Source organism: Ursus maritimus, unplaced genomic scaffold, assembly GCF_017311325.1.
Source record: "Ursus maritimus isolate PB19 unplaced genomic scaffold, ASM1731132v1 scaffold_6, whole genome shotgun sequence".
Classification (NCBI taxonomy): Eukaryota; Metazoa; Chordata; class Mammalia; order Carnivora; family Ursidae; genus Ursus; species Ursus maritimus.
The window spans coordinates 48,036,472-48,048,966 of NW_024426774.1; the positions used below are offsets into that span (position 1 = coordinate 48,036,472).

General features: G+C 37.9%; 1 protein-coding gene across 1 annotated transcript in view; it reads right to left on the reverse strand.

Moving 5' to 3' along the window:
• The window catches only part of ALMS1 (ALMS1 centrosome and basal body associated protein), a 216,998-nt gene that overhangs the window by 109,222 nt on the left and 95,281 nt on the right, over positions 1-12,495 (reverse strand). Inside the window, exon 11 of the mRNA XM_008700492.2 lies at positions 6,876-8,716. Within this exon, the coding sequence (XP_008698714.2) occupies positions 6,876-8,716 (1,841 nt within the window). The remainder of the gene's footprint in view (positions 1-6,875; positions 8,717-12,495) is intronic.

Here is a 12,495-nt window from a genome sequence, read left to right on the forward strand (position 1 = left end):
ATGAAAGAAACTGAGGAAGACACAAAAAAATGGAAAGATGTCCTATGTTTATGCACCAGAAGAATTAATATTGTTAAAATGTCCACACCACCCAAAGCCATCTATAGAGTCAATGCAATCCCCATTAACACTTGCTGGCATTTTTCACACAGAGAGAGAAAAAAAAAAATTCTTAAATTTGTATGGAGCCATAAAAGACCCCAAACAGCCAAAGAAATTTTGAGTAAGAACAAAACTGGAGGCATCACACTTCCAGATTTTAAACTACACTACAAAGTTATAATAATCAAAACAGTATGGTTCTAGCATTAAAACAGAAACACAGACAAATGAACCATACAGAGAGCATAAAAATATTTCCCTGCACGTATAGTCAACTAATATTTGACAAGGGATCCAGAATACTCAATGAGGAAAAGATAGGCTCTTTAATAAATTGTCCTGAAAAAACTGAATAACCATGTGCATAAAAATAAAATTGGACTCCTATCTTATACCACTTACAAAAGTTAACTTGAGGGGCGCCTGGGTGGCACAGCGGTTAAGCATCTGCCTTCGGCTCAGGGCGTGATCCCAGCGTTCTGGGATCGAGCCCCACATCAGGCTCCTCCGCTATGAGCCTGCTTCTTCCTCTCCCACTCCCCCTGCTTGTGTTCCCTCTCTCGCTGGCTGTCTCTATCTCTGTCGAATAAATAAAGAAAATCTTAAAAAAAAAAAAAAAAAAAGTTAACTTGAAATGGGTTAAGAGTTAAACATAAAACCTAAAAATTCCTAGAGAAAAACATTGGGAAAAACTCCTTGACACTGATCTTGGCAATGACTTTTTTAATGTGACACCAAATGCACAAGCAACAAAAACAAAACTCAGTAAGTGGGACTGTGTCAACCAAAAATCTTCTGTACATCAAAAAAGAGACAATCAACAAAATAAAAAACCACCTACAGAATGGGAGAAAATATTTGCAAACTGTGTATCTGATAAGGGATTAATATCCAAAATATATAAAGAACTCCTACAATTCAATAACGAAGAAAGAAACAAATTGACACCCCCAAAATGAATAATCCAATTAAACAATGGGCTGAAGACATGAACAGACATTTTTCCAAAGAAGACTTATGGATGGACAACAGACACATGAAAAGATGCTCAACATCACTGATTATCAGGGAAATGCAAGTCAAAACTACAATGAGAGATGACCTCACACCTGTCAGAATGGCTAAGGTCAACAACACAAGAAACAACAGATGTTGTTGAGGATGTGGAGAAAGGGGAACCCTCTTGCCCTGTTGGTGAGAATGCAAACCAGTGCAGCCACTGTGAAAAACCATATGGAGGTTCCTCAAAAAGTGAAAAATAGAACTACTCTACCATCTAGCAACTGTATTACTGGGTATTTACCCCCCAAAATATAAAAATACTAATTCAAAGGAATACATGCACCCTGATGTTTATAGCAGTATTATCTACAATACCCAAATTATGGAAACAGCCCAAGTGTCCATCAATTGATGAATGGATAAAGAACATGTGGTATATATATACATACAATAGAATATTACTCAGCCATAAAAAAGAATGAAATCTTGACATTTTCAACAATATGGATGGAGCTAGAGAGTATTATACATAAGTTAGAGAAAGACAATTACCATATGATCTCATTCATATGTGGAATTTAAGAAACAAAAGAAATGAGCAAAGGGGGAAAAAAAGAGAGAGAGGCAAACCAAGAAACAGACTTTTAACTATAGAGAACAAACTGATGGCTGCCAGCAGGGAGGTGGGTGGAGGTAATGGGTTTGGTAGGTTAGGGAAATTGGGAAGTTCACTTGTTGTGATGAGCACCAGGTGTTGTACAGACGTGCTGAATCACTATTTTGTATACCTGAAACTGATACTGCACTGTATGTTAACTAACTGGAATTCAAATAAAAACTTAAAAAATAAAATTGGGTAGAGGAATTGAACAGACATTTTTTCCAAAGATGACATAAAAATGGCCAACAGGTACATGAGAAGGTGCTCAACGTCACTGATCATCTGGGAAATGCAAACCTCTAGCTCCATGAAAACCATGAGCAATCACCTGACATCTGTTAGAATGGCCATTATCAAAAACGCAAGAGAGAGGGGTGCCTGGATGGCTCAGTCAGTTAAGCGTCTGCCATCACCTCAAGTCATGATCCCGGGAGTCCTGGGATTGAGCCCTGCGCTTAGGGCTCCCTGCTCCATGGGGAGTCTGCTTCTCCCTCTCCCTCCGCCCCTCCCCACAGCTCGTGCTCTCTAATAATTAAATAAAATCTTAAAAAAAAAAAGACAAGAGATAAATGTTGGTGAGGATACAGTGTGAAGGTAACCTCTGTGCAATACTGGTTGGTAGGAATGTAACTGATACAGCCACTATGGAAAACAGTATGGAGATTCTTCAAAAACCTAAAAACAGAACTACTATATGATCTAGCAATCTCATTGGTGGGTATATATTCAAAGGAAATGAAAACAGGATATTGAAGAGAGATCTACACTCCCATGCCATTATTCATAATAGCCAAGATATGGAAACAACCTAAGTGTCCATCAATATATGAAGGGATAAAGATGTGATACTTTTACATACCTATATATATAGTATATATAATATTATATTATTCAGCCATTAGAGAGAAGGAGATCCTGTCATTTATAACAACATTTAGCTTAAGGGCACTATGCTAAGTGAAAAAAGTCAGCAATGTGGAATCTAAAACAGCCAAACTCATGGAAACAGAGAGCAGAAGGGTAGTTACCCGGGACTGGAGGGTGAGAGAAATGGGAAGATTGTGGTCAAAGGGTGCGAACTTCCAACTAGAAGATGAAGATGTTCTGGGGATCTATAAACAGCATTGTCATGATAGCTAACAATAATATCATACACTTGAATGTTGTTAAAAGAGAAGATCTTAAATGTTCTCACCACAAAACATAAAGGCAATTATGTGAGAGGGCAGAGGTATTAGCTAATGTTATGGTGGTAATTATTTTGCAATATATGAATGCATCAAATCAACACGATACAAACCTTAATAAACTTACACAATGTTTTATGTCAATTGTATCTCAAAAAAGCTAGAAAAAATAAAATCCTTTTCTCAAGAAAGAAAAAAGAAAGGAATTGAAAGGTAAAAGAAGGTAGGAAGGAAGGGAGGGAGGGAGGGAGGGAAATAGGGAACAAGGGTTCTTGGGAGACATGGTTGATGGGGGCGGTGGAGGGGGCTAGTGCAGGGTACAGGAGCCAACATGAAAGCGTTCTCAATAGCTAAAACTGGAATAATTTGAGTAGTATTAGATTATAATCCAAAGAATGAAATAAATGCCCCTGAATCCATACTGATGTACGTGAATAAAGGAATAAATAAATGGGGAAGGAACAACAGCTCTTGTTTACAGGAAAAAATTCCATTTAGCAGGAATGAAAGAAATAGAAAAACTCCATTAGAATACCAGAGTAATAATTGCTATAGGCAAGATCCAGTGATGGATGCTAAAATTAGTGATCAAAGTTTAAGCAGAAACAGAATGTTTACGTAGTCTACTAGTTTCTCCCTCAAATATCTAGTATTTACAAATTTGGCAAAAACAGTAACTGTACAGTGGAGAATCTTGGTAGACACCACCGTAGCCAAGTGACCAAGGTTAAAATCACCAGTAATGCGTATCAACTTAATGTGCTCCCTAATGAGATGCACTGAAAATGCATAACCTCAGTATACTCCTGAGACATCTGGCAAAACTAAATAAAAACTTTCTCCAAAATAACTAGTCATTTCTTTTCAAAGTGTCAGTGTCATAAAAAACAAGGATATCCACAGATTGGAGGAAATAAAGTAGACATGACAACTAAAACACAAGGTGGAATCTTGGTGGGATTTTGGGTTGAATCTGAAGCAAAAAAGGTCCAATTGTGGAAAAATAAGGTGAAATCCAAATCAGTCTATATTTAAGTTACAGTTTTATATGAAGGATAATTTCTTAGTTTTGGTAAATGTTTTATGGTTATGATGTTATGGTAAGATGTTAACATAGAGGAATCTTTGGTAAAGGACATACTGGCAACCTCTAAGATATTGCCCAATGATCTCTGATTCCTGGTATTCACACCCTTGTGTAACCCCTAATCCTTGAGGAAATAGTGATTCATTTCTACTGAGGAAAAAGTGGCAGAAGTGGTGAGATTCACTTAGAAAGTTAGGTTACAAAGACTATGACGTTTGTCTTGGGTATCCTTCCTTATTCTCTCACATGCTTACTCTGAGGGACATCTAGCTGTCATATTTGAGCTGCCTTATGGAAGGAAGGGAATGATGTCTCTGGCCAACAACCATGTGAACAAGTTTGGAAGCATATCCTCTAGATCAAGCCTTGATATGGGACTACACCTGCAACCAATACCTTGTTTGCAACCTTGTAAGAGACCCTGAGCTGAAAGCACCCAGTTAAGCCTCACCTAGATTTCTGACTCACAGAAACAAATATTAACATTGGGATAATACTGTTTTAAGCTGCTACATTTCAGAGTAATATGTTACACAGCCATAAATAATTAATACAAGAACTCTTCCTACTATTTTTGTAACACCCCTGTAAATTTTAAATAATCTCAAAAAAGTTTTAAAATACTTTATACTTAGAACATTTTATTCACATATATACACACATACGTATACAGATTAGTGTGTGTGTGTGTGTGTGCGTGTGTGTGTATAGTTTGAATTACTATGTGGTTTTTTTTTTTTTTTTTTTTAAGATTTTATTTATTTATTCGACAGAGATAGAGACAGCCAGCAAGAGAGGGAACACAAGTAGGGGGAGTGGGAGAGGAAGAAGCAGGACCACAGCGGAGGAGCCTGATGTGGGGCTCGATCCCACAACGCCGGGATCACACCCTGAGCCGAAGGCAAACACCTAACCGCTGTGCCACCCAGGCGCCCCTACTATGTGGTTTTTTAAGATTTTATTTATTTGAGAGAGAGAGAGAGCACGAGAGGGCAGAGAGTCAGAGGGAGAAGCAGACTCCCTGCTGAGCAGGGAGCCTAATGCGGGGCTCTATCCTGGGACTCCTGGATCATGGCCCAAGCAGAAGGCAGACGTTTAACCAACTAAGCCATCCAGTTACCCCTTGAATTGCTATGGACTCTGGAGTCAGACTAACCTAAATTCAAATGCCACCTCTTAACAATAATAGCCATGTGATGTTGGGCAAAACATCTAATTTCTCTAAGTATTAGGATTTTAAAATCCTGATGATTATATTAAGTATAAAATGATATCTGCATCTACTGTAACAGATGGCATTTAGTACATTCTAGACAAATGGCATTATTATTAGTTCATATCTATAGTCATCTATTATTTTCTTCTCATTCAAGGAATCCAGTATTATAATACTGAAAGCAGAGACTGACCCTGTTTGTTAGGCCCAATCCAATTCCAAATCACTAAGTTTTAGAGCTATAAGGGACCTTGCAGCTTTTCAAGCCTTTCCTCCCACCATCATCCACATATGAGTACCAAAGATATTAAATGATTTGCCCAGGAGGATAGCTGACAGAGGAGCTGAAAGCAGGGTTCAAGATTAGGGGAGACACTACCATGTGGTGAATGAGCTCTTGCTTTAAACAGACTGCACTAGAATGCCCATTCTGTTGCTTACAAACAGCACTATGTGTGGGGGCACCTGGGTGGCTCAGCTGGTTGAGCATCCAACTCTTGGTCTCGGCTCAGGTTGTGATCTCAGGGTTGTGAGATTGAGCCCCTGTCAGGCTCCATGCTGAGCAGGGAGCCTGCTAGAGATTTTCTCTCCCTCTCCCTCTCTCCACCCTCAATAAAATAAATAAATAAATCTTAAAACAAAACAAAACAAAAACCCCGAGCATTATGAGAGACAATGTTGTCTGCTCACAAAGTACCAGTATCAATCAGTGTCTCAGTTTCCCAGAGGGTAAATAAGGATACCACCACCTCATAGGGTTATCATAAACATTAAATGAGATAACATATATTAAGTCCCTCACTGCCATGACTACCACATGTGGATGCTGAATAAATACTTTTTTCCCTTCCTTCTTTCCAAGCCCAGGGCTCTTCACTACGAAATGCTGCCTTCTCAACTATAATGTGGAACGTGAAACACGCAGGGTAATTCTGTTTAACCATATTTTAAAGGATTCAAAATGTAAAACTGAATTAATGACAGTCTTAAAATTAGGCTGAATAATGCAAACCTAATGCATTTAGTCCTGACCAGGGTTTCCTTTCCTATAATACACTGTAGAGTGGGGCATCACATCAGAGAGCACATTATATTGACATGCATTACCAGTGATGTTAGCCTTGATAAACTGGCTAAAGTGATGTCTGCCAGGATTCTCTGCTGGAAAGTTATCTTTTTTCATTGTAAATACTAAATATTTGAGGAGAATCATGAAATGGAAACTAAGAGAGAAGGGAGAGAGAGAGAACATGTGCAAACAAGAGAGTGAGCACGTGCACACAGCACAAAACCTGGTCTTTAGCATATTCCCAATATAGCAAACAATTAGTAAATTGTACCATGGGATGACCAAAGTCTCTTCCCAAAGTAATTCGATGTTCTGAAATACCTGATGCCAAGTCTTGTCAAAAGCCCTCTGAATTATAAATACATTACTTTCAGATGTTCTCTCTTACTTAGGCATTTACGCCCTGAAAGACTTCTAGAATACTAGTCAGATACAACCTCCCCTAAGAGAAATCGTACTGCCTTTCACCCAAGAACTTACATTTGCTTAAGTATTTAAAACCCTTTTATCACAAATTCCATCAGCTTGCTTGTCATCACATTGAGACTCACCGATCTGCAGATACCGGAGTCCCTTCTGGACTGGAATATCCTTCCAAATCTGAAATGTTCACTTGTGTTTGCCTTGAGGTTACTATCTGGCTATTCTGAAAAAGTATGTTTTTCAAGTCCTGAGAAATAGTATTACTATCTGGAAGAGGAGACTGTACAACTTGGAAGTCCGGTGAAGATTTAGGTCCTAGAAAACCTAAAGATTCTTGATTCTGTGCTACAGGTTTACCGGTCAATAATTTGGAGGTTGGTTCCAATGATCTTGAAGATATAGTTTGTAGGTCAGAGTTAAACTCACTATTCATCCTTGTTTTAGAAGCAGGATCCAATGAGTGAAATCTTTTATCTAAGGTTCCACTATCCAACTTGGAAGGAGTCTTGGGATAAAGAGTTATACGAACACAAGAAAGTGCTTTTCTATTTGAGGGTGGAGTAGATGCAGATGTTACTAATGTACACTGATTCGGGGCTGACTGGGAGACCACATTATTGAACTTGGCTTCAACATTGATCATATTGGAAATGTATGATTTAAACTTATGTTGGTTATTCCTTTCTACTACATAATCCTGACCTTGAGGAAGAGGGGAATGGTATTTTCCCAAGTGATCTACATCTGGGGCTTTGCTTTGTTCAAAGAGCTGACGTTGTTCAAGAAAAATGGAAGAAGGAAGGTCTGAAGCTATATAATCCTGACTCTGTGGAAAGGGAGAGTGGCTTTCTCTCATCTGATGATCTAAATGTGGGGCTTTGCTTTGCTCAAAGAGTTCTCGTTTTTCAAGAAAAATGCGACAAGGAAGGTTTGGAGCTATGTAATCCTGATGTTGAGGAGGGGGAGAATGGTGTTTTCTCACATGGTGATCTGCATGTGGGGCTTTGCTTGGTTCAAAAAGCTCTCGTTCAAGAATAATGTGCGAAGCAAGATCTGGAGTTATAGTTACATTCTTCTCTTTTACTCCTAGTGTGGAACTTGGTCTGCTCATGCTAATGAAGGTATGGTTATCAGAAAAATGAACTTCCTTGACACTGCTACACTTTGCACTGGTACTGGGCTCAGAATCACTGCCTTTAAAATCTGATCTTTCTAAGAGTTTTTCTTCTTGCTGAGAATGTTCAACAGATAATTTTTGGCTTTGCCTACTACTTTCTGCTAAAATAGTCACAGCTTTATCTGGTGAATGACTAACAATTTTAAATGATGAAGGGGAAGAGATTCTCTGTTCTAGTTCTCTGGGAGGATTTTGCTCTTCAGTGAAATGAGAATTAAATACCCCCACAGATGCTCCAGTACACTGGCTACCTTCAGTAACACCAACCTTAAGAACAGAGGAATCTGAAAAGCATTTAGAATGTCGGTGAGATGAAAAAGTGATGGAAGTAGTAAACTTTTTCATGGGTTCTGGGGGCAGCATTTGTGATGAAGAATGACAATCCATTTCTTCAGGTGGCACACAAGCAGGTTCTACTAATTCTGACAGCCAAGGGTCTATCTTTTCATGGAATGGCATTCGAAGACCCTGGCTAATTCTGAAGTCATCAGCTGTAAAGTTTTGAAATGGGGAATGACTTCGTAACTGCAAGGAATTCCAAACTTTGAAATGGGGGTTACTTTGGTCTAGTGATTTGGAAAGGTCGATGTGTCTGGTTCTCCATGATGACGGACTCCGTCGTCCTCTGATCATTTCTGAGGGGTCAGCAGATCTGAAAACACAAGGGTGACTATCCAGTTGTGGTTGTTCAGCAGTTAGAGTCCTGAAACATCCTTTTTCATGGCTCTCAATAATAATGTGACTACATACAGCTTCTGGCTTGCATCCTATTCCCCGTGGACTCCGTAAACCCTAGAAGACATAAACAAGTTCTTACTTGTAGTCCAAATAGTTATATAAAAACCAGTTATATAATACAGGCTAAGATTTGACCACAAAGGTCCTATTGATCTTTTACAAAAAAACAGGTAAGACATAACAAAAAGGACAGTTAACTATAAGATAAAATGGCTCATGATAACTAAGACCACACAGTTAATTTCTTCTAAAAATGTTTCACTAAACTAACAAAAGTAAAGACTACCATGGTCCCCCAGTATTCTCATCTTTTTTCTTTTAGTAACAGAGGTTCCTTACCCGAACCTTTGTTGGTCAAATGGCCACAAAGCTGCAGACCTTTCCAGGTTCCTTTGTACCTAGGTGTGACCATATTACTAGGTTTAGCCAATGGGATATGAACAAAAGCAGTAAATAGAACCTCTGTTTCCTGTCCTTAGAAAATAAAATTCTTGACAACCATGTTCCCCTACTACCACCATCACTACCATCACCATTACTGTTGCCAGCTGAAAATGGTGATATCTAGAACAATCACAGAAGCCATGTGTAAAAATGGCTTAGCTGCCAATCCTACTTGGCTCTCTGGAATACTTCAAGGAACAGAGCTCCCTTTCCTACCCGAGACTTGTACAAAAAAGAAAAATAAAATTCTACCATATTTTCCAGAGTGGCTACACCAGCTCTGCAAATGACATATCAGAGAAAGGGCTAGTATCCAAAATCTATAAAGAACTTATCAAATTCAACACCCAAAGAACAAATAATCCAATCAAGAAATGGGCAGAAGACATGAACAGACATTTATCCAGAGAAAACATACAAATGGCCAACAGAAGCATGAAAAAATGCTCAACATCACTCAGCATCAGGGAAATATAAATTAAAACCACGAGATACCACCTCACACCGGTCAAAATGGCTAAAATTAACAAGTCAGGAAACGACAGATATTGGCGAGGATGTGGAGAAAGGGGAACCCTCTTACACTGTTGGTGTGAATGCAAGCTGGTGTAGCCACTCTGGAAAACAGTATGGAGGTTCCTCAAAAAGTTGAAAACAGAGCTACCCTATGACTCAGCAATTGCACTACTAGGGATTTACCCCAAAGAAACAAATGTAGTGATCTGAAGGGGCACCTGCACCCCTGTCCACAATAGCCAAACTACGGAAAGAGCCCAGACGTCCATCAACAGATGAATGGATAAAGAAGATGTGGTGTATATATACATACACATACATGCACATGCACACAATGGACTATTACTCAGCCACCAAAAAAAATGAAATCTTGCCATTTGCAATGACGTGGATGGAACTAGAGGGTATTGTGCTAAGCAAAATAAGTCAGAGAAAGACAATGATCATATAATCTCACTCATATGTGGAATTTCAGAAACGAAACAGAGGATCACAGGGGAAGAGAGGAAAAAATAAAACAAGATGAAACCAGGGAGGGAGACAAACTGTAAGAGACGCTTAATCATAGGAAACAAACTGAGGGTTGCTGGAGGGGGTAGGGATGGAAGGATGTGGTAATTGGATGATGTAATGATATTAAGGAGGGCATGTGATGTAATGAGCACTGGGTATTATATAAGACTGATGAATCACTGACCTCTACCTCTGAAATCAGTAATACATTATATGTTAATTAATTGAATTTAAATGTAAAATAAAAATAATTTTAAAAAACTACAATGATTCTTCTGCATCTACTGAGATGATCATATGGTTTTTATCCCTTTAGCATGTTAATGTGATGTATCATGTTGATTTATTCACAAATATTTAATCACACTCGCATCCCAGAAATAAATCCTACTTGATCATGGTGAATGATATTTTTTAATGTATTATTAGACTGCGTTTGCTAATATTTTATGAAGATTCTGCATCTATGTTCATAAGACATACTGGCCTACAGTACTCTTTTTTTTTTTTTTTTGGTAATGTCTTTATACGGTTTTGGTATCGGGGTAATACTGGCATGGTAGAATGAATCTGGAAGTTTCCTTCCTCTTCTATTTTTGGAATAGTTTGAGAATAGGTATTAACTCTTCTTTAAATGCTTGGTAGAATTTACCTGTGAAGCCACCAGGTCCTGGACTTTCATTTGTTGGGAGTTTATTATTGATTCAATTTCATTGCTAGTTACTGGTCTGTTCAGATTTTCTATTTTCTCCTGATTCAGTTTTGGAAGGTGATATATTTCTAAGGAATTTATCCATTTCTTCTAGGTTGTCCAATTTGTTGGCATATAGTTTTTAATAATATTCTTATAATCCTTGGTATTTCTGTGGAATTGGTTGTTATTTCTCCTCCTTCATTTTTTATTTTATTTGAGTCCTCTCTTCTTTTTGTGATAAGTCTTACTAAAGGTTTATCAATTTTGTTAATCTTTTCAAAGAACTAGCTCCTGGTTTCATTGATCAGGTCTATTGTTTTTTTAGTCTCTATTTCATTTACTTCTGCTCTAATTGTTATTATTTCCTTCATTCCACTGGCTCTGGACTTTGTTCTTTTTCTAGATCCTTTAGGTGTAAGGTTAGGTTCTATGAGATTTTTCTTGCTTCTTGAAGTAGGCTTGTATTGCTATAATCTTCGCTTTGAGATATGTTTTTGCTGTATCCCAAAGATTCTTTTTTTTAAATAATTTTTGTTACATTAGTCACCATACAGTACATCCCCAGTTTTTGATGCAATGTTCCATGATTCATTATTTGCGTATAACACCCAGTGCACTATGCAATATGTGCCCTCCTTAAAACCCATCACCTGCCTACCCATTCCCCCTTCCCCCTCCCCTCTGAAGCCCTCAGTTTGTTTCCCAGAGTCTACAGTCTCTCATGGTTCATTCCCCCTTCTGTTCACCCCCCTTCATTCTTCCCTTTCTTCTCCTACCGATCTTCCTATTTCTTATGTTCCATAAATGAGTGAAACCATATGATAATTGTCCCAAAGATTCTGAACCATTGTGTTTTAATTTTCATTTATCTCCCTGTATTCTCTGATTTCTTCTTTGATTTCTTGGTTGACCCATTCATTGTTTGTAGCATCACAATAAGAGAAAGAATAAAACCAATAAGATCATCTCAATAAATGCACAAAAAGCATTTGATAAAGTACAACATACATTCATGATAAAAACTCTCAACAAAGTAGGTTTAGAGAGAAGATACCCCAACATAATAAAGGCCATATATGAAAATCTCACAACTAACATCATACTCAATGGTGAAAAACTGAGAGCTTTTCCCCTAAGGTCAGGAACAAGATAAGGATATCCACTCTCACCAGTTTAATTCAACATAGTCCTGGAAGTCCTAGCCACAGCCGTAAGACAAGAAAAAGAAATAAAAGGCATCCATTGATAAGGAAAAAGTAAATCTTTCACTATTTGTAGATGACATAATACTATATATATAAAATCCTAATGACTCCAACAAAAAACTACTAGAACTGACAAATGAATTCAGTAAAGTAGGATGCAAAATTAATATACAGAAATCTGTTGCATTTCTATATGCTAATAATGAAGTAGCAAAAAGAGATATTAAGAAAATAATCCTATTTACAATTGAACCAATAATAATAAAAGTCCTCGGACTAAAATTAACCAAGGAGGTTTAAGATCTGAACTCTGAAAACTGTAAAAACACTAAAGGAACTGAAGATGACACCAAAAAATGGAAAGATATTCCATGTTCATGGATTGCAAGAACCAATACTGTTAAATGATACTAAATGGTAGAAGACTAGATGCTTTTCCCCTAGGACAAGAACAAGACAAG